Here is a 23,966-nt window from a genome sequence, read left to right on the forward strand (position 1 = left end):
ACAGATGATTTGAAATGATTTCTTGTTGGGACGAATTTGAAATCATAAATAATGAATAAAAAAATAGCTATTTGAGATTTGAAATTTATTATCAAGTGGATTTGTCCAAACAGATCAATGAATTTGTTATTATGGATTTGAAATCTATAAATTTAAATCCATTAATCCAAATGTAACCTTAAATTATACTATTTGAATATCAATTATATGCTGAAAATTGCGCTCAAGAAATTAATAGTTATCCATGATTAAAAAATAGTCGAAACGTAGTGTCTGAGATGTTGGATTTTTTTTTAAAAATTTAATTTGTATGTCTACTATTGGGGTGCAATAATTTCCTTTTGCTAGGAAAACGATCGAACCATGAAGTTTGGATTGCTCCAAGGGTTTAAGCGATTTGACTTGTATCGCTACCATATATATTATAATTTTTGCCAAAACAATAAACGATCAGTCATATATTTACCGTGATCTATAGTTTTTAGCAAAATGGTAAGCGTCATTTGATCATACACGGGTTCGTAAATAATTTAATTTTGTCTAACAAACTTATGAAGATGCTTAAATACAAGTAGCCTTGTGAAGGTGACGAGGCAATAACGAGGTTGAAAGCTTCATAAAGCTACCATCATGCCTAACTTTTCCATACAGTTGATCCAATTTAGTTAGACATCAATAATCATAGTAAAGAGTAACGCCTAATTACTTTAATAATTTATCAAAGTTGAAGCTTTTAAAGATTTTGAAATTGACACTGCTTATGGATTGTGGGCTCAAACTTTATGATTTTATCATATGGTACTTCCCACGATCATCCATATTTTATATATTATTTTATATTATTACTTTAATTATAATAAATACAAATTGTAAATATATACATAGGCCTTAGTTTCATTTAGGTGACTCCTCATTCTTTAAAAGTTAGTTTAAACTTCCTACTTTATCTAAAATATTGCAAAATCATCTTTGAGCTTTATAATCTTGATATGTGTCGTCGTTATATTTTTCGAACATGTTCTTAAATACATATAACCTAAAGACATACAACTATATAAGATTTTCAGTCTATATATTTTGATTAAAATTTTAAATTTTATTTTTAATGGTCCATCATGCTTCCGTAAAATAAATTAAACAGTTTACATCTTTGATCGGAGTGTCGTTGGGTTGTATCTACCAAGTTTTGCAAACTGCTCCTTATAGCCTAACCATGTTGTCGCAACAGATGGTTCCTGACGTAGATCCCTTCAATAACACCTAGCACAACTTTGTTTCGTTTCCTACCTCAGAGTGTATAATAAAGTAGTTCAATTGGAAAATAATACATGAGAAGGAAAATAAGCATTGGTCTTTTTATTCAAACTTATAAACTATTATAATATAAAAACCTCATGTAGAGGATAATGAACTTGCTTAGCTATATCTAATAACCGGAATTACGACACATATAATAAAGAAAACCATTACAAGTTTATTTTGAGAGAAAAATGAAGAGGTTGAATGTTATCTTCACTTTCTTCTGTCTTGGTATTTGTAGAAGCCTCGGTTGATTTGAAATCCGGACTTCAAATCTTGTGAATTATTCTACCAGTTGTGGACGATAACATCTTGTCACTGATGGTCCCCAAGGAAATTTTTTTTGTGTGGTCCCTGACCACTTGGTAGTGTCTCTGCAAGATACTTTCGGTCCATTATAGATCGAAAGCTTTTATCAAATTTTGGCTCCTTTAGGTTCAGACATTCTGGACATATATTTTATGACCATATTCCCATATGAGCGATATTACAGAATTTCCGACGAGTTTTTTTTCTCCCCTGTAGCTTGATATTCCACAAAAGATTTATTTTCTTTTTAAATAGGTCTACTGCAAAACATCTTGTTTTACATAATAAAACCCATTTACCGAATTCTGATAAAACATAAATAGAAACTTGACTTCGTCAATTCAGTTAAATAGACCCATAACCTCATGCTCTTATAGTGGAAATGTCGTCTTCAATAAATGAGGAGACCAGAGGTGTTTCGTTCTCTGGTGGATCCTTTATGAACTTTTGGATGTTCACATCTGGTCTCCTAAGCTTGATGATATGAAATGCTTTGCGCGAACCTTTCCCTTCTGGTTCTGGTGCTATAATGAAAAATACAGTTCTAGAATATCTCATATGGATAGATAATCATCATTTGTCTATGTCATGTGCACTGATTCTTGTATCCATTTTGGGAATTTTGATATTTCTAGGAAGCTGGGTAATATATAATAAACAGAGGCAAAAACCCAAAATTCATACCTTACCTTGTCCTCCTTAGGATATGAATTCGGTTTATCCATACTTTGGAATATTTTCCTGCTAAATCAACTTGGATTATGGTTGAGTTAATACATGTTCTTGTTTTCAATTTTTCACAGTTCTGTTGATAAAACTACAGATTCATTAGTACCAACCTTAGATTTACAATTGTCTGTATGACGTCTAAGATTGATCTCTCCCTCTTCAATCTACGAGGTGAAGGGTTGACTTGAAGACTCGAGATAAGGAACTGGAGTTTCATTTTTTTGGCCGACTCATCTGGAGATGTTCCCGACTTAACACTTGTGCTAGGGGTACTTGAATCCCATGCTACAGATATAGAGTCTTGTATTTGAAAACTCTCTATTTGGGAAAACAATGGCTTTTCAATGCCTTGAAGTCTAGGCCTTTGCTGCACAGGCCATAATTGAGTATAACCCTATATACATGATCGAACGAAAATTGCATTGTAAAATTCTCAGTAAAAATCAATAAAATTCAAGCTCGATATAATCGCAAGTGCACGATATCAAGTAATAATATAGTGTACAAGACTACGAATATCGTTCCTCCAGAAACTATATTTCACAATTATTATTTTCAATTATTAAACTTTTAGGAACGATGATTTGAATGATTAATTAATACTAAATGATTAAATAAACAATTATTAAATATTTTCAGGATTAAATGATGACTTTAACAAATTAAAATAATTAATCAAAGATTCAATGAGAAATGAATTTGTTGGGAATCTTGGTTCACCTATCTCTCGTTCATTTACTTAATTCGTTCGACAACGATCCACACCTTCGACATGATTTCCTAAACAATTGAACACGCCCTCTCGAGCTATGCTAAACTAATTTAACTCAGTGAAGTAATTAAATCTCTTTAATTATTATCAAAGGTGGCATGTCGTTCTATGAAATCCCCTAACTTTCGACCTACTGGATTATGACTATCGACGTGTATCCAACTTCATATCTCTATGAAAATTATAAATCCACGGAATATGCTACTCGTTCCTATTACAAGTTATTTTCTCGAACTCACTCGCAATATGAGGTTGTTATTAAAGTTAGCTACGCTTTAATAATACAATGAAAATAATAGCACACTCAAGAATAAATGAAAATTCGAGAAATAAATTAACTAAACACGGTTTCGGGGTAGGATCCTCTTAAATCCCAACAAATATGAAAGTTAGCTACTAGAATTCATGATAAAAATAAGTAACATAATGTTTAAACAAGAAGTTTAAACCTAGAAATACTACACATGACGAAAACGAGAAGAACAGTGCTCAGAAATCTTGCATTATTCAACTCCAAGCCTTTTTCTCCTCTCCAAAACTTTGTGACTGCTGAAATGTGTTTCTTTTCGTGCCTATTTTTCCCTATATGCCAACTTTGCAGCCCCACTTGGTAAGCATTCAGCGGAAGGCAAGAAATCATCCTCAAAATTTTTTCCAATTTGAGTCCCGCTCAGGCGGTAAGATTCTACCTCCCAAGCTTCGACTCCTCTGCTTTTTTTCTTCCATCGTGCAGCACTCACGCTCAAGCGGTAATATTCTACCGCTTGAATGCCAATTCTTCTGTTTTCCACTCTTCAAAGGAACCAATTCACACCCGAGCGGTAAGATCCTACTGCCCGGGCGCCAACTCTTGTATTCGGAAATCAATCTTCGCCCCAAGCGGTAAGTGTAACGTCCATAAAGCCAACCCACATAAACCACATGCATGCAAATGATTTAAATTTCTTAATTGTTTTATTTAATTAATTTTAAATACTCACTTGATTTATATTATATGATTAAAGGTCTAATTGCTTGAAAATGAAAGATTTTATCCGAATACTCGATAATAGGCTAGGAAAATGGAGATCGGGGACGACCAAGATAAAATATTTTTTCAATAAATGTTTTCAAGGCTTATTAATATGATTAAATATGATTAATTTTTTCTAAAAATAGTAGATTCCAAATTATTTTACGAGACGAGCTCGATTTTATCCGGGAAGCCAGTTTTTGGCAAATGAGGCACTTCTAAAGGACCAAAAGTATTTTTGTTAATATTTAATCTACAATTAAATAGGCATTATTGGGCCTAATTTACCTAATATTAGAAGGCCCAATTATCCCTAAACAAAAAGCCCAAAAACCTTAAACCTTTAACATGCAATTTTCGAAAATTATAAAAGAAGACTTCTAGGGCTCGTTGGACACCATTCAGCCGAAATTCACACCACACACGCGTATAAAATTTCCATATTTTGAGTAGAAAAAAACAAGGAGTCCTCGTTGCCCGTTCGTCATTCTTCGCACCCCACGCCAACGATCGTATATTCGAGCGTTCTAAAACGCAAAGGCAAGCTTCTAAACTTCTTTGGCTCACCATTAAAATCATATTATGCTTGTTTTATGTATTTTTGCATGAAAAATAATGAGGTACAAATCGCTTAGTGTTTTGAAGATTATTTTCAAAATTCTGATGATTTTACGCTTATTTAAAAATGTTATGATTTCTAAGGACACGCTGCCAATAGGATGTGTTTAAGGGATGGGAAAAGGGTTGTTTAGGGACAACACGAAGGCTGGAACAAAGCGTGGCTGAGGAAGGAAGAGTCCTAGGGTTTCTAGGTTTTCATTCGTGGCTCAAGACTCGGGTAAAAGGGGGCAGCGGGGACCTGTGCTAGCTGCAACTCATGGCTCGGTGAAGAAAGCCATGCGCAAACCCTAGGAGAGTTGGTGCAGCCGTGGTCCATGGTGGCTCGGTTGGTGAGGGGCGCGACCAAGGGAAAACGAAAGAAGGGAGCGCACGACTTGGCTATGAGCTAGGGGCTGGGCTAGGCTAAGTCTGGAAGTGTCCATGAGGGGCTGGTCAGGGTTAGGTGCATGATGGCTCGGTAGTGGCTCGATGAAATGGAGCCGTGGCTATATATATAGGCTAGGGTCGATTTGAGGCTAGGAGAAAAAGCGGTTCGAATCATGGTCCACGGGGGTCGGTTCACGAGAGTAATTTAGGTATGAAAAGTTCATGGTTAAAGTTTGGGATTTTAAATATTTAAGTTAGAATGAGTTTGGGATTAAAACGTTTTATAATTTAGTAATTAAGAAAATAATTCGAAAGTCTCGAGTTTACGTTAAATAAAAATATTAGAAGGCAAATTTAAGCTTAAATAATTATTTGGGATATGCTCGAGTCAATAAAAGTGAGATAAAGTCAAAATCGAGAAATTTTGGGTCCAGGGACAAAACGGTCATTTTACACTTGGGTAATACAAAAGGGCTGGCAGTGTCCCAGAATAATCATAACGCATGCTAAATGTTATTTTAAAACGTTTATGATGAAAATATGGAATTTTATGATTTATGCTAAAGTTTTACGATTTTTCATGTTAAAATGCTATTTTACGAATTTGGAAAGGACGTGATGTTTTATGATAAAAAAATAAATAATTTTTTTTGAAGGATGTGAATTGACTGTGACAAAAAGGATATGATATGTGATTGTTAGGAATATCGTGAGGGAGAAGGCCTCAGAGGGAGCCCGTTACGGGAGAAGGCCCCAGAGGGAGCCTAACGATCGTATTTCCATTTACGTCGGTGCCTAGTGCCCATCTCCATGCGCAATGGTGAGCTAAGATTGATCACTCGACCACATGATACTGCTAGTCACTTTCGAGGATCAAACTTCACCCTAAACGATAAATGATGTAAAACTTATGATTTGACGATTTATGATTAAATTATACTTACAAATTTATGCTAGCTTATTTTGAATAAAAGTATAATTTTTAATGTATGTGCTTGTATATATATTATTTTTTACTGATGTTCAGAACGTACTGAGTCATTATATTCACTAGGTTTGAATGTTGCAGGTGAGGATGAGATTGAGGGAGGCGCTGACGCTTGAGTGGATCGAGTCCGGTAATACACTCCCGAGGGACATTATTTTTTGCATTAGCTTGATAGTTAAAATTTAAAGATTTTGTTAATGATTTAATTAAAAAATTTTTATGTTTTATTTTGAAGTTAGTATTGATAATGTTAAATGATTGACGTAGGATTTTGCTAATTGACGAGTTAAGAATGTTATGCACTTTAAAGTTTTAGATGTTAAATTTTTTTTTGGATGTTGGAATGTTAAGTAATTTTAAATATGAATTTCGAATTTTATTTTTTTTAAAAAATTAATAAGATTTTAAGGTTTAAAATTAGTGGATGTTTCAGTAAGATTCTACAGCCCGAGTGCCAGCCTTTCTGCCAAATTCACTCCCTTTTCTGATGGCTAGTATCCTTCTCCCTCGATTTCAGTTTTCGGCCATTTCACCTACAAATTAATCAAGTAAGAGTGAGCCATGATCATATGCATATGTTAATTCTAAAACGAACAAAATGTAGATGAAATTCACACTCACACAATGCAAACACACACAAACTAATTCAATAAAACACGTAAAAACGACAGCTATCAACCCCCTCATACTGACCTTTTGCTTGCCCTCAAGAAAAATAGGTCATAGAACACAATTACGACACGAACAATACACCAAATAAAAGTACTGAAACAACAAACTCGATGGTAAAACATCAACTAGTATCTCCTGCCTCTGTGGGACTTTGAAATACACCTCATCAGTCATATCACAACCTCCATTAACACCACTTTTAAATCGCCACATCACATTTTTATTTGGATATAAAATGTGTTCGTGCATGTGTGGGCTGTGGGTTCTAGTAGCTTGTACTTCAGATAGCTTCATTCTCAAATCGTGTAAGTCACCAAATTAACAATTCGATGCAAGTTTTCACTCTCCTGAGTTCCTTTTCATTCGTGACCAACTAGTAAACACAAAGTAGTAGAATTTCATGGTTGCACAATGATGTTTAGGGAGGTATTGTCAACATGTGTTCAAGTGGTCTAAAAGATTGGGAGTACACCGATCATTTGCATTATGCACTTGTCAGAATTTTTATCCGACATTCCACAACTCCATACATCTCCACCTTTTCAGACTAGGGATAGAATTTCATCCCCTTTTTGGCTTTCCCCATCTTACATCTCCTTTTGTTTTTCTCTTTGTTTTATTTTTGAATAAGTGCATAATTTTCTCGTATGTACACCCTAGACTCTGAATATGTGGCATGTAATTTTATTTGGCCCATGGAATAATTTTCAGGCTTCATGCACGATTTAGAAGAAGGTTATTCTAGGTTTAAAGAAGCTTCCTACTCGAGTTCATGCTACTGGTTAGTCACTCATTTCCACATACATTCGTTAAAGTTCTACTCACATCTCATGTCTCTCCAGTTTCCCCCACAAAATTTTTAACTCAACTATCATTCATACAACTACCAAAACCTATTGTATGTGCATAAAAACATTTCAAAATTCAAGCCAAAATGCATGCTTTTGCTAAATGGGATATCAATAACGAGCGACAAGACTAAGAGACATGTAATTCATCAATCCAAGATCATCATTGGCCACCAACATACATACTTCACCATCAATTGACAATACATGCAATGCACAACTGACCGACCTCCGACCCCCTCATACTAAGCGTGTGCAATGTCCCTATTGCACAAATGACTGAAACACACAAACTAAACACATATGCATAACACAGAAACAAATGCAATATAAATGACAAAATGAAACAACGATGATAACAAAACAGAATGCAGCAGAAAATAAAATCGAAAATAAGAGGAAACAATGAATTCCCTGATCAAGGCTCGTCCTTGTCGTGTTCTGGCGGTGGTACCCAGGTTCATCCACCTGCTGCTGATAGTCATACTGAAAGTGGAATGGAGGAATGAACGGTGGAGGTGGTATGGCCTCTGGGTCAGCTCCCCCTTGGACGAGCATGGTGCGTATCAGGGATTCAACGTAGACAAAATGATCATTAAAGTTCAGATTGAGACAAAAACATTAGTTTGAAAAAAAAATCCTTGAATAGATTATATATCATTCTTCGAAATATCTAGGGTGAATTAGCCAATCTCATTGGTAAGACTTCCCAAATATAGTGTCTTTGTGGTGTGAAAAAAGTTGTGTATCGAATTTGATAGAATTTGGACTTACAATCGAATTTAGAGAATATTATAGCGTTGCATATGCAACTAATCAAATGTTCTCTGCTAGCTATGAAATATTAATCAAACTCCAAAATTTTATTAATTTCTTAATAATTAGTTATCAACCTGAGTTTGTTTCTTTTGATCTCACCATTATTTGTTACCAGAAAACCTAGAATGTTGTATGGTCATATTACTGCTTTGATTAGTCCAAGGCCCAGATGTTCCTCGATAATAATGTGCATATCCTTTTGATCAAATATGTTCATTAGGACATTGCGTCTGACAAATTCATACTATTTTCCTTCCTTTATTTTAAGGCTAGTTTTGAGTTGATTTTATACCACCATGCCATGGGATCTTCATTGTAATTTTTTCTGATGTTTTCTGGACATCTTCTGGGGATACTTTCGATTCAAAATCTACATTATTATGTTGTATAGCTATCTTATGAAATTCCATTTCTTCTGGTCGAAGGTCCTTATATGCTCTTAATTGGAGTACTATTTTTCAAAACAGTCTAAAATCCTTCATTTTTAGGATCAGATGTTTTCTTTCATCAACACGCTTGCTATGAAACTGGATTGAATTTTTTTTACAAAATGTCTCTTTCAATCTCTGGACTACGACTTTTTGTTCACATGGTGTTGTGAACACCAATTTTTCTAGCATTATTTTCTTGTGTATAGGACCTAAAAAATTTGTAGGAAATTGTTTCTTAACAGAATGTCAGCTCATGTATCATGAAAATAAATCGGTGGTTTTTTTACCTTGTACCAAGGTGTTTGTCCAGTAGCTCCGATTAATATTTCTGTCATCTTAATCCCTTTTCATAAGATTAAGATTTTTTTAGTGAAATCTCGCCTACCAATCTGAGGTAATTCTTATTCCAAATATATTGGAAAATCATCTTTTTGTTGTACAGATTCTATTTCCCAAATCAATATAAACAACAAAATTTTATGCTTTATATTGTTCATATAACATCCATATTGGATTTTTATCGAGAATGTATGTGCGGTCATTGGATTTTCGACATCATATCATCTGTAATGAATTTCATTCCATTTTCTAGATGTTTTCAAAGTTTGTGTTCCTCCAGAAACTCTAGCCCAAGAACCAGTTGATCTAGTTCTTTTCCCTGAATTCCCTTGATATGAACTTCTAGTTTTCTGATGTTTATCATTCCTTGGTAAGTTTTTATCAAAGGTTGTTCCAAATAGTATTAGTATTACAAAGAAATTTATTTATTTGACTTGTAATATCAAAAACTATTTCGACTTCCCTAGTCCTTCTGGAAATATGAGCTTTTCTATTGTTGAAAAGTTTTTTGTTGCCGGTTGAACATCCAGTGTTTTTCTCCACTTGTAGCTTGTGATCCTATCTTATTCAAAAGATAGTCTTCTTGAAGGATCGTCTGCCTAGCTATGATGTTAGTTCCAACAATGTTAATGATGTTAGTTCCAGATTTAAAAACCTTCTCTCTTCTCATAACATGCGCATAAAATATTTAAGAGGATTTTGAAATCCACTTTAAATAACATTTTAAAATATGTTTTAAAATATCAGTTTTCAAATGTTCTTAGAACAGCTAGCTCTGATAACAATTGAAGGATCGTCTGCCTAGCACCTTGTGGTGCTTCAAACAAAATATTCTCCAAGAGCTGCAATAGCTCGTGTTCTAAGAATGTATTCACCGATGAATTAGATCGAGTTTGGAGTTAAAACCAAGCGGAAAACACTCAAAATAATCCTTCGTTAAGAAACACTGATAAATTTTAAAGCTTTTAATCTCATGTAACTAATTAACTGAAGATAATGGGGATCAGTTCTCGCATGTATCAGTTCAGTTATGGTAAGAACTGGTCTGATAAATACTCGAACTGATCAAGTCAGTTTAAAGCAAGAGGTTAACAGTTAAGTACACAAGATATGTTTATGGATGTTTGGAGACTTCAACTGCTCCTACGTCACCCCTTCTAGCACCTCGGGTAGGATTCACTAGAAGATTTTGATCTATAAAACACTTTGTACAAACCCACCCAATTAGGGCTTACAATACTGCCTAAGCTGAATTCCTAGACTAGATTGAAGGCAGCACCTTCCAGTCAACATTTCTTTAATGTCTATGTGAGAAAGACTACATACACAAGTTTAACGTCTTTGTGCAAGACTGTATTTGAGTGGTGGTGTGTGTGTGTGTGTGAGAACTGATCTCTGAACACTACCCAAAAGTGTTCTCACACACTGAGGGAAATAAGCTTCTAATCTAAGCTGATAACACGTTGAAGTGTTCCCTCGACTGGGCTGAATGCTTCTCTCTTAAGCTGATATGACTTTGAAGCGAGCCCTTCTCTTTTCTCTCTTGTGTTGTATATATCTTGTTATATCTTCACTGATCTTCACATTCTATTTAAAGGCGCGAAGTTTGATCGTACAGTGAGACTCAATTATTGTATCCGTTGCATTTTGAATATGTTCCTCGAAATTTGTCTTGTTCTTTCTGGAACACTTTTGTCTTTAAGTTCTGATGCAACGTCCATTATTATCCTTTGACTGGACAAAAGTCATCGTACCTTTGCGCACAGCTGTATTCCACTTAGTTCAGCTTGTTTTGATCTGCAACTGATTGCTCCTAACTGATGTTTCGAACTGATCAGTTGAACTGGTCTTCAGTAGGGCTGGTGAAATCAGTTGAACTGATTTCACTCTTGTTCAGTTGAACTGATTTCAGTTGGGCTCTTCATCAGTTGAACACTTCTTCAGCTGGCCGGGCTTCTGAGGTTTTCCTGCTGAATCCACAAATCAACTGAACATTCAGTTGAACTCATTTACGATATATCAGTTGAACTGGTCAAGTTTGGTTGATCAGTTGATGCTTTCATTTGGCGTCTTCGACAGCTTCAGTTTTGTCTCGTAACTTATTATTTCTGTTTAAGCTATCTGCGCACTAATGTAGATTATTAAAAACAAATAAACAAGTTTTGTTAAAATCAAAAGTAAGATTGCGAACATGAGATGTTCCAACAATCTCACCCTTTTTTATGATCACAAAATTTGAGCAATTAAAGCTAAAAGAAGTTCTCAAAAGAGAATTAGTAAAATAAAGAAAAGCTTTTCAAAAAAGTTTTTCAGTTCAAGGAATAGCATAAAGAGATGCTCCCCCTCAACAACTGAATGAAATAATTCGAAAACATATTTTCAGTTCGAGGGATAATTCTAAAAAAAACTCTCCCTCAGAAACTGAATGAAAAACTCCTCTTCAAAAATATAATTATTTATGCGATTAATGAAGTTTTAGTATCAATCAAGCACTTTAAGCAACAAATCTTAAAATAGCAGTTCAGTTATGTAAAGGCTAACTAGATGAACAAGATGTTTATTTAAACAAATAAGCGTCACTTATATTATACATCTACGCATATCAACCAAAATAGCAGTTCAGTTATGTAAAGGCTAACTAGATGAAGGATCGTCTGCCTAGCACCTTGTGGTGCTTCAAAAAAAATATTCTCCAAGAGCTGCAATAGCTCGTGTTCTAAAAATGTATTCACCGATGAATTAGATCGAGTTTGAAGTTAATACCAATCGAAAAACACTCGAAATAATCCTTCGCTAAGAAACACTGATAAATTTTAAAGCTTTTAATCTCGTGTAACTAATTAACTGAAGATAAGGGGGATCAGTTCTCGCATGTATCAGTTTAGTTATGGTGAGAACTGAACTGATAAATACTCGAACTGATCAAGTCAGTTTAAAGCAAGGGGTTCACAGTTAAGTACAAAAGATATGTTTATGGATGTTTGGAGACTTTAACTGCTCCTATGTCACCCCTTCTACCACCTCGGGTAGGATTCACTAGAAGACTTTGATCTATACAACACTTTGTATAAACCCACCCAGCTAAGACTTACACTACCGCCTAAGCTGAACTCCTAGACTAGATTGAAGGCACCACCTTCCAGTCAACACTTTTTTAATGTCTATGTGAGAAAGACTACATACACAAGTTTAACGTTTTTGTGCAAGACTGTATTTGAGTGGTGGTGTGTGTGTGTGTGTGAGAACTGATCTCTGAACACTACTCGAAAGTGTTCTCACACACTGAGGGAAATAATCTTCTAATCTAAGCTGATAACACGTTGAAGTGTTCCCTCGACTGGGCTGAATGCTTCTCTCTTAAGCTGATATGACTTTGAAGCGAGCCCTTCTCTTTTCTCTCTTCTGTTGTATATATCGTTATATTTTCACTGATCTTCACCTTCAAATGCGCGAAGTTTGATCGTACAGTGAGACTCAATTATTGTATCCGTTGCATTTTGAATATGTTCCTCGAAATTTGTCTTGTTCTTTCTGGAACACTTTTGTCTTTAAGTTCTGATGCAACGTCCATTATTATCCTTTGACTGGACAAAAGTCATTGTACCTTTGCGCACAGCTGTATTCCACTTAGTTCAGCTTGTCTTGATCTGCAACTGATTGCTCCTAACTGATGTTCCGAACTGAGCAGTTGAACTGGTCTTCAGTAGGGCTGGTGAAATCAGTTGACTCTTCAGTTGAACTTATTTCACTCTTGTTCAGTTGAACTGATTTAAGTTGGGCTCTTCATCAGTTGAACACTTCATCAGCTGGCCGGGCTTCTGAGGTTTTCCTGCTGAATCCACAAATCAACTGAACATTCAGTTGAACTCATTTAAGATACATCAGTTGAACTGTTCTAGTTTGGTTGATCAGTTGATACTTTCAGTTGGCTTCTTCTACAGCTTCATTTTTGGCTCGTGACTGATTATTTTAGTTTCAGCTATCTGCGCACTGAGGTAGATTATCAAAAACAAACAAACAAGTTTTGTTAACATCAAAATTAAGATTGTGAACATGAGATGTTCCAACCGGTTGAACATCCAGTGTTTTTCTCCACTTGTAGCTTGTGATCCTATCTTATTGAAAAGATAGTCTTCTTGGTTCCAATCTAAGACTTTGATTCCTTTGTAGAATCAGTTTGTCTTGAATTTGGATGTCTATTTCCTGTGTTAGAAGAAACTCGATCATTTCTGGATAAATTGTTTGATCAAAAATTTCAAATATTTCTGGTATATTTCAATAAAATCATTTCTAATAAATAATTATAAATAATGTGTATTAGATAAAGTATATGAAATTTGATAGATGATAGAATATGATCTATTACCTTATTTTATCATCATTTTTCTTTGAAATTTTGATGTAATATCAAAGCTCGGTTGAAATCTCGATCTGTCAGGTTGTAGGTGATTCTTGGATAAATCACTCCTACAATTTTTCCTGCACAGAGATATCTTGAGCTAGTTCCCAGTATTTAATCTTGAAGGTTACCCATTCGTTTATCGCATATGAAATATCAATGAGTGAATTTATCCATTCTTTAAAAGTAGCTTTTATCATAATCTGAATTGATGTGATATGAATCCAAGACATGGTTCGTGCTACTTCTATTTTGAGTTTTTGTAATTTCTCCTTAATCTCTTCAGAAGGAATTAATTGAATCTCTATCTGATTTACCGTAACTTCCATTTATAGATTAGATTATGATTTCTATTTCTTAAGACTTTTTCTACCTGTCATGCAGAGAATCCTTCATATCTGTGTAGGCTATGATTTTCTCTCATGATCTTTTGGATCATATTATGAGATATTGTTGGCTGGCTAAAGAAACCAGTCAAGTCCTCATGTATTTTGTGTCATAATACTTCATCTTTAGTCATATCTTGATTCAGTTTCATCAGATTCTTCCTCATTTAAGACTTCTTCTTCATATATATTTTCCTCTGAGGCAGTATCCTCAAACTAGTATACTTGAACAAGATCTTTTACTAAATTGCTTCTTCAATGTCTGGAGTTGGTTCTGAGCTTTATATTCTCTTTCTGTCATTTTTCTGGATAGTTGGTCGAAATATGACCTCTTGCTCCACATGTCCAGTAATTACCATATTTAAAATTTTATTAGCTTATGTGTGAACTCTTCTGAAAGTTTTCTTTGTAGGTGTTCTTCCCGTGCTCGATGCTTGGGATGAAATCCTAATTCGTGATGGTTCACGTCTTGGCCCAGATTTGTAAGATCTGACTTTTAGTATAGACCATACTTTCCTTGGTTTCCAAGAACTACTTTCACTTCTAGCAAAAGAATGATATCTAAAGCTCTTCCTTTTCTGCCTTTTTGGCTTACTTCTAATAATTGTTGGAATATCATTTTCTTTACAACAAAAAGAAGTCTGTTTGTTAATACCCCTTAATCGTTTGAAATTCTTTTTTAATGCTGCCACATGACACCAATTTTGCTAATTTTCCTTAGAGAAAAGAGGTCATTCGTGCCAAAGTATTTGGATTGTCTATAACATATTCCCGAATCAGCATTTCTCTCCAAGAACTTGACATTTTGGCAAAGAAAAATTGCATCGCTATATTTTCTTCGATTCTTGAATTTCATTTATACTTATTGAATAACATAATATATTAATCCACTAAATTGATGTCATGTAATTCAATACTATACAGAGCTTGCGTATATTTATTTATTGTTTGTGCCTTGACTGTTAAAATAGTTTATCCTTATAAATTGTGCTTTAAATATGATAGTAATTCTTATAGCTATCTCGTCAAGAAATTCTCCAGCTAGGAATAACTCTTAATTTTTTTGATCAAAGTCATATCCCATGAAATTTTAACTGATCCCATAAGATTCATTTCTAAAATTTTAATGAATCCTTCTCTATTGACATCAAATTTTCTTGTTGCGATTCTTAGAGCTGATGTCCAATCATCTATGAGATCTTCTCTATTTTTGAAGTCCAGTACATCAAGGTTAAGCATAACCTCATAAGGATGTATATGTTCGAAAACATATTTTCCATAGGGTGTTTGGTGCAAGGGAATTTAGCTTCTCTTTGACCTTATTCCCGCTGAGTGTTCTTCTCTACCAACATGAAAATCTATTCGGGGTCTTATCATATTTATATTATGATATCCCACATTTTCCTTGGTGGTTCTTGAGAAGATGATCGGGTTATTTCATGCGGTTCACCTCCATTTGTGTTCTTATTTAGATCCACGACCTCGAGATTTGCAGAAGATTCTTCAAGGTCTTGAAGATCATCGAGACCTATCTTTTCTAAAGTTCTCATCAGATTAGTTTCTTTTTGAGACATTTTTAATTAGATTGATAAATTTTTCTTCGTTGGTTAAAATATTTGGCATCACTTGGTCATCCATTTTTTATGTAATAAGGGTCCAGTACCAAATGACGATGGTAACCTTCCTACCGAAGTCCTTTTGCTAGAACTTGTTTGTTGTTTATGAGTGTAGATTCTCGTTTGAATATCGTTTAGTATTACAAAAATTTCAACTTGTTTTTCAAGGATTTTTTCTACTTTTTGTGATATATAATACAACATACTGCCGTAAATATGTATCGTCTTTTGGATTTTTATAATATCTCAGGAGGATTTAGAGGAATCTAGTACTATTTCTAGGAACTTATTAGAATAAATCATAATTTTATCTTTGGATTCTGATATGTTCTACTTTTCTCCTAATATCTAATCTCAGTTAGAGCTTCTTGTTTCAAATATTCCAAAGTTTGAAATAATTAATACAAATAATTAATTTCGAACATGTGTTCAGATCCATATTATTTGAAAAATTCTCATCTTGAAACATTTAATTACATAATAATAATAATAATAATAATAATAATAATAATTTTGTAAGGTTGAATAATTTTACCTAGCATCTGATACAATTTCTGGCCCAATTATAAAATCAAGGATTGTTTTTAATCTTTTTTTCAAATCTGCGGAGTTCAAACTAAGATTTTAGGTCTTAGGGAGTAAATCCTAAGTCAAAACTGCATTGATGATTTTTTTCCTAATTTACCATTATAATAAAGACTCATTACAAGAAAAATGAATTTTTTTATATTAACTTATTCAATTTGAGTTTTGGCCATTAAGCTGTCCAAGTTCAGTCTTGGTACATTAATTTTCAATTTCGTTTATTTCAATCAAATTTCTGAATGAGTATCTGACAAGTCAACTATTTTCGATAGCACATCAACATTTTTCGATTATATGTCAGATTTTTTTTGTGTCACGTCACCAATTGAAAAAAATAGCCAAAAATTAAAAGTTAATATATCAAAACCAAACTTCAACAACTTAATTGAGGAAAACCCAAAATTAGACAAATTAGTGGATTAAAATAATTATTTTTTTTAAAAAGAAAATAGTAATACTATTTATATTTCATTGAACAAAATAATTTTTAATATTTATACTATTTCTATTGGGCTGCAATAGTTATCCTGCTAGGATAGATAGTTAATAATTTTTTTATGGAAAAATATGATATCACTAAATTTTATTTTAAATAGATATCACAGATAGAGTACTAATTTTGAAATAATAAAAACTACTGGAAAAATTGTATTTTTGGTATTTTATGTTTACTTCTTTGCGATTTTGGTTCTATATCTTATCAAATTTCAATCTTAGTTATATATCTTTTGATTTTAGTGTTTTCATTGATGATACTCACGGAAAATTTAGGGTTCGATTTCGGCAAGCGTCACTAGTACAGACGCAGGGTTTTGAAATTGTCCTGAGCCTGAAATCACGAAGAAGACCGTTAGAAGGGGGCCAGGAGGGTGTCCTGGCGTAGCCCCTCCGACGCTCAAGTCAGTGACTGAGGATATATGGGGGGAGCAGCTAAGGGTGCTGCTGAAAACAATAGTGAATAATCAACTGACCACTCAAACCTGGTATTTATAGGAGAATACCTGGGCCCTTGATGGGCTTGTCTTCCATTTGGGCTAGGGATGGGCCAGGGGTAGTGGGCCCATCCATGGGGTATCACCAGTCTCCCCCTCCCGAGTCGAACTGAATTGCAGGTTCAAAGTTTGATTAATTGCGTTGTGCTCGATTTACCAGCGACGAAGGCATACCGTGTCAGAGAAATTTACTTGGTTTGTCGTCAACGAACGATGTTACCGCTGCGAAAATTACGGGTATCGACCTGCCCGATCAGGTCGCGGGGATTGACTTCAGAAATAATCACTCGCAAGGGTGATGAAGTGCACTTTCTTTTTTCCATTCGTCCGTCTCCAAAAATTTGAAAACACATCGAATCGTAATCCTGCTCCGAAGGGAAATCACAATCTTGTTCTGAAAGCAAAGATATCAGATCGCAATCCTGTCCTGGAAGGAAAGATTTGGGCTCCCCCTATAAATAGAGGTCCCCTCCTTACTTTATTATCACTTCCCTTCCACAAAATTTTTCTCCCTTGCATAGCTGTTGTACACTCTAGCTCACTCTACACCCACAACAACCCTTGCGCCGAGTCGACTACAGAGCCCGCGCTCCGCACACCCCTCGCCGCGCACGCCCAGCGCTCCGCACACTCGCCCCACCATACACGCAGCATCCCCACGCTGATAGCCCTAGCCTTGCCCTCGCGCAGTGCTAGCGCACGTCCTCATCTCCCGCCTTCTCACCAGCGCCTGCCCAGCCCAGCTGCCGAGGCTCGCCGCCCGCCAAATGCTCGCATAGTCACTCGCAGCGTCGCCCCCCACCCACGCTCGCCCACGAGTGCTCTGCTCGCCTCTCACCGTGCTCGTCCAAGCGTCCCGAGCCTGCCCTCTGCCACACTCGCCCGAGCGCCCAAGCACCCTGCTCGCCTTGCTCGCTCGATCATCCCGAGCTCGCCCTCTGCCATGCTCGCTCGAGCGCACGAGCGCCCTGCTCGCCTTCTCGTCGTGCTCGCCCGAGCGTCCCAAGCTCGTCCTAGCGCAGACTGCCCGCCCTTGCCGAGGCCTTGCGCCCTACTGCAAGCTCGCCCCACGCCGCAAACTCGCCGCCGAGCCGCTCCCCCCAGCGCGCACATTCGCCCATGCCAGCGCGCGCACGCTCGCCTCTGCCAGCACGCCCTCGCCCCTGCCCGTGCGCCCACTCACTCCTGCCTGCGCTCCTGCCCGCGCGTCCGCTCTCCCCTGCCACCGCACGCCTGCCTGCCTGCTCGCCCAAGCGCGCGCTCACCCAACACACCTGCTAGCACGCTCGTCCGTGCTCGCCTCACGCTCGCCCGACGCCCTCGCCCTACACGAGCCTGCCCCACGCTAGCCCTCAAGCACTCGCCCACGCCACCGCACGCTCACCCTCGAGCACTCGGCCAGCACGCCCTCGTGCTCCTCACCTGCTCGTTATTGTGGACTTATTCCTTGAGCATTTTTTGTCACATCTTCTCCCGGTCAGTTTTCTCCCTTATCTGTTTGATTATCCATAACACTTATGTCTTCTTTCGATTCCGAGTCTAGTTCCTTGAGTGGTTCCTAGAGGTTTAGCGAGTCCAGTGAGTCTAGCAGGTCTAGCGAGTCTAGCCAGAGTAGGACCTCCCTAGCTGATCCTTAATTTACCCTCGATTCTCACGAGGAGGAAGTCACCACTCATAGCCGTCCTGGTAAGGAAGTGCGCCATGTGACCCAACAGATGAGCATATCTGAAGCAGATAACTTAAGGTACGGTCACTTGTCATCCCACATCCCTCCTGGTAGCGAATCAAAACTTAGAATTTTGTGGCACTTTCCTCCATCCTATCAGATCATCATTCCTACCGCTAAGGACCGAACCTACCTAGCTCCCAAGGGCTGCTACACCTTCTTTTAGCACCACCTTGATGCCGGTCTCCGTTTTCCCTTGTGCGATTTCTTCCAAGAATTGAGCAAATATAATTAGGTGCATCTAGGTCTGCTCACTCCCAATGCTCTCCTCTTGATAAGCTGTTTTGCTGTGCTATTTCGGGTCCTAGACCTCCCTTTGAATTGCACCACTTTCTCCTACTTCTTAGTTCTGTCCCGATCAAAAGAAAGACCTTTTTATGTGACTTGCCGGTGTAGCCATAAGCTTTTCGAGGGGGCTCCCAGTCATGTCAAGGGCTGGAAAAAATACTTCTTCTTCATCTAGCCACCCGAAAAATTGACTTGTTATACCGATTGGTACCCCAATTTTTCCAAGCCTGAACTTTCCAAGGGTTATAAGAAGGATAAAGAGTATCTGGAGATAATGAGTGTACTAGGAGACCGATGCTTTAGCATCCACCAACTTCTATCTGAAGATCTCCTGTGCCATGCCGGGTTAAGTCCCGCAAAAATTAAGCTAAAGGAGGACGCCGGTAGATATTCTCATCTCTTCACCCTTTTTGTCTTTCTTTTGTTTATTGTTTTCTCTGATAATATTCTCATTCGATTCACTGTTTCTATTTGCAAGTGTTAAAATCATGAATGCTGCATTGCTCCACGAGATTGCGAAAAATAAGGCTGGGAGTTCATCATCCGCCTCCCAAAAGTCAGTCGTTCCGGCAGTCACGACGGGAACAAAGGGTGACTGCCATGCTGCTGAGAAGAAGAAAACAGGTTCTGACTCTACTACTGTGAAGAGATCTGCTAGCTCCCCTACTGCTGCGAAGAAGAAGGCATGCTCATCCTCCTCTGCCCCAAAGCGAGCCTCTTCTCCACCTCCTCGAGCCAAGCCTCCTCCTCTGTCTGACAAGGAGAAGGTGTCCACTGATCCTAGCCCGTCAGTCCCACAGCATGGTAAGTGCAAGATTTCTGAGATCTCAGTCGTATCGGTCTCTTCTCCAGAAGGGTCTGGGTCGGATGAGGGGCCTCCCCCTGAATCGGGGGTACATCCTCTATACACCCCGGATTCGGCCATCATGGGGCGGGGTCCTACTCATCTGGCTCAAAAGATAATGTATCAGCTTCTTTTCGACGCGGATGCAGCGTTCATGAGTTCGCTGGGGTGGTCTGAACTCGCTCTCCGGATATGCAGTAGTATCACCGAGGTATATTTCTCCCTCTAGTTTCTAGATTGATGTCCAATATATGTATAATTTTCTTGTCATCTTTTCACTCTTGTCTACTTATCCAGGGCATGATGTACGTAGGAGAGTTGGTGGAGCGCGCTAACGACACTCGATCTATCGCCTACCAAGACTTACGCGAGGGCAAGGCTCTTCGTGAACAGCTCCAGGCTACTATTTACGAGATGAAAGTGACGCACGCAAAGAAGCTTTCGGAGTCCCAAGCTCGAGGTGATGAGCTTCTGAAGGAGAAATAAGAGCTTCTGAAAGAGAAACAGGAGCTTCAGCGACTAACAGAGGACCATGTGAAGGAGAACCAGAGGCTGAAGGAAGAGTTAAAGAGTGCTCGAGCTGAAGCAGCACAAATATGTAGGGAACTCAAGGACGCCAAAGTGCAACACGCTTCCGAAGCCTCTGCATTCAAGGAAGAATTCCTCAAGTCCGAGGAGTTCAACGATATCTGCGCCCCCAAAGCTTATCATTTCCTGGAGGTGGGTTTCGAGGGTGCGGTCGGCCTCTTTAAGGCTCAGGGCTATCCTCCGCCAGGTGCCCCTACTGACTTCATCGACATTGAGGCTTTCGTAGCGAGTCTCCCCCCCGATTCTTAGACTGAGCTCCTTTACTTTTGTTACTTTTTATTTCTGCAGACATTGAATGCCTTCGGGCCATATTCTGTTATTTTCTGCGCTGCTATACTTTCCGTAATATTATGCAAATTTTGTGATATTTACATTTGGTTATTTCCATTTGCGCACTTTTGGCATGTACGAACTCGCTTTCTGTTGTATTGAGTATTTTGAGCTTGCATTCACTGCTTCTTCTGAATTTATCTCTGATGCCTTTAAACCACTAGGGTGAATAAAATCGACAGGGTACGAACTCCTCTGCTAGGTGATACCTTAGCAGGAAATTGAAAATTCAACACCCCCACCCTCTAACTCCTCTGCTAGGTGATGCCTTAGCAGGAAAATTTAAATTCAACATCGCGCCCCTCTAACTCCTCTGCCAGGTGATAACTCAGCAGGAAAATAAAATTTTTTTCTCTTCTTCTAAACTCTGCTCCTCTACTAGGCACATACTTAGTAGGAAGATTTAATTTTCTCCTGCACTCTGCTCCTCTACTAGGCGATGCCTTAGTAGGAAAATGAAATTTCTCCCCGCCCCAACTCTACTCCTCTACTAGGCACAGCCTAAGTAGGAAAATAAAATTTTCTCTCCGCCCTAACTCTGCTCCTCTACTAGGCACAGCCTAAGTAGGAAATAAAATTTTTTCTCTTCTTCCAAACTCTGCTCCTCTACTAAGCGATGCCTTAGTAGGAAAATTTAATTTTTCTCCTGCACTATGCTCCTTTACTAAGCACAGCCTTAGTAGGAAAATTAAATTTCTCCCCGCCCCAACTCTGCTCCTCTACTAGGCACAACCTAAGTAGGAAAATAAAATTTTCTCTCCGCCCTAACTCTGATCCTCTACTAGGCACAGCCTAAGTAGGAAAATAAAATTTTTTCTCTTCTTCCAAACTATGCTCTTCTACTAGGCGATGCCTTAGTAGGAAAATTTAATTTTTCTCCTGCACTCTGCTCCTCTACTAGGCACAGCCTTAGTAGGAAAATTTAATTTTTCTCATGCACTCTGCTCCTCTACTAGGAACAGCCTTAGTAGGAAAATTTAATTTTTCTCCTGCACTCTGCTAGGCACAACCTTAGTAGGAAAATCAAATTTCTCTCCGCCCCAACACTGCACCTCTACTAGGCACAGCCTAAGTAGGAAAATAAAATTTTCTCTCCGTCCTAACTCTGCTCCTCTACTAGGCACATCCTAAGTAGGAAAATTAAATTTTTTCTCTTCTTCTAAACTCTGCTCTTCTACTAGGCGATGCCTTAGTAGGAAAATAAAATTTCTCCCCGCCCCAACTCTGCTCCTCTACTAGGCACAGCCTAAGTAGAAAAATTTTAATTTTTATCCTGCACGCTGCTTCTCTACCAGGCGATGCCTTAGTAGGAAAATAGAAATTTTTTCTCTTCCTCGTCTCTGCTCCTCTACTAGGCACAACCTAAGTAGGAAAATTTTAATTTTTATCCTGCACGCTGCTCCTCTACAAGGCGATGCCTTAGTAGGAAAATAGAAATTTTTTCTCTTCCTCGTCTCTGCTCCTCTACTAGGCTAAAGTAGGAAAATAAAATTTCTCCCCGCCCCAACTCTGCTCCTCTACTAGATGATGCCTTAGTAGAAAAATTAAATTTCAACGCCCTCAAAATACAACAACATTAATGAACTTAAAAGAAGAACTTGATTTTATTGAATTCCAAATGATTACATAGGAAAATTCGAAATGAAATACATCAGAAAATTAAATCAAGTATAATATTTTCTAAGATGATAAGCGTTCCAGGGCCTCTTCAATGCCTTGCCTTGCGCATTCTCCAAATAACAGGCTCCAGAGCTCAGTCTTTCAATAACTTTGAAGGGACCCTCCCATTTTGGGTCCAACTTTCCTTTCTGCTCTTCTTGCACCTTCCTCAGAACCAAGTCAACTACCTGGAAGTTCCTCTGTATGACCCTCCGATTATAAGAATGTGCAATACGATTTTTATAAGCTTCCATGTGAATGCTGGAAGCCTCTCTCTTTTCTTCCAAAAGATCGAGGTCAGTAGCGCGTCTCGCATCATTGTCCTCATCATAAAACACTACCCTTGCCGATTCCAACCCAATCTCAGCCGGGAGCAATGCCTCATTACCGTAGACCAAACTGAAAGGAGTTTCTTTGGTTCCTTCCCTCGGAGCCCAATTGCCTTTAGCTTTGCCAAGTCGAACCTTTAGACCCTGCACCAGTGTCCGATTAGTCACCTCCACCTGACCATTACTCAGCGGGTAAGCTACAGAGCAAAGACTTGTTGGATCTTCATCTCTTTACACCAAACTTGGATCCTGGCCCCTTGGAACCGTCTCCCATTATCGGATATCAGTTTCCTAGGTACTCTGTATCTGCATACTATACTCTTCCACAAGAACTTCAGGACGTCATTCTCAGTGATTCTGGCCAGAGGCTCTGCTTCCACCCATTTTGAAAAATAGTCAACTGCTACCAATAGGAACTTCTTCTGAGCAGGAGCTATAGAAAAAGGCCCCACAATATCTATTCCCCACTGGTCAAAAGGACAGGTGGCCGTGACAACCTTCATCATCGTGGCCGGCCGGTGATGCAACCGGGCATGATGTTGACAAATATCACAAGACATCACTAACTATTGAGCATCATGCAGCACTGAGGGCCAAGAATAACCGGCGAGTAGCACCTTCCTTGCCAATGCATAAGCCCCTAAATGATTTCCACAACATCCCTCGTGAACTCGTGAACTTCTCGGAGCACATAATCAGCCTCTTGATAACTGAAGCACCGAAGAAGCGGCCCTGCAAAAGACATTCTGAACAACACTTCTCCGATTATCACATAGCGTGAAAATTTTACCTTCAACTTACGAGCTTCGCGAGGGTTATCAGGAAGCTTTCCCTCTTTCAAGTAATCAGTTATGCCAGTCCTCCAATCCTCTTTCTCCTGTTCAACTGCGGGTGAACTCGTGTGAGGTGTGAGTTCAACTTGAAATACCACATCTCTAGTCTTCCAACTTCCCATTGCCCCGGCCATTTTGGCTAGAGTGTCCGCCTTTTCATTTTCTTTCCTGGGAATCTGTTCAAAG

At 38.1% G+C, this 23,966-nt stretch overlaps 2 protein-coding genes across 2 annotated transcripts; one reads left to right on the forward strand and one right to left on the reverse strand.

The window, feature by feature from the left end:
- The first annotated feature begins 19,685 nt into the window (after nucleotides 1-19,685).
- On the forward strand, nucleotides 19,686-20,527 carry LOC142520316 (uncharacterized). Its single transcript, XM_075623318.1, has 2 exons — nucleotides 19,686-20,252; nucleotides 20,339-20,527. The coding sequence occupies exons 1-2, from the start codon at nucleotides 19,686-19,688 to the stop codon at nucleotides 20,525-20,527; spliced, it is 756 nt and encodes a 251-aa protein (XP_075479433.1).
- A 2,096-nt stretch (nucleotides 20,528-22,623) lies between these two features.
- Nucleotides 22,624-23,507, reverse strand: LOC142520317 (uncharacterized). Its single transcript, XM_075623319.1, has 2 exons — nucleotides 23,267-23,507; nucleotides 22,624-23,144 (listed from the first exon to the last, which is right to left on the reverse strand). Exons 1-2 carry the CDS (start codon nucleotides 23,505-23,507, stop codon nucleotides 22,624-22,626), a joined length of 762 nt encoding a protein of 253 aa, XP_075479434.1.
- Nucleotides 23,508-23,966: the final 459 nt, after the last annotated feature.

The sequence above is a fragment of the Primulina tabacum genome, chromosome 12, assembly GCF_025594145.1.
Source record: "Primulina tabacum isolate GXHZ01 chromosome 12, ASM2559414v2, whole genome shotgun sequence".
In the NCBI taxonomy this organism is placed as follows: domain Eukaryota; kingdom Viridiplantae; phylum Streptophyta; class Magnoliopsida; order Lamiales; family Gesneriaceae; genus Primulina; species Primulina tabacum.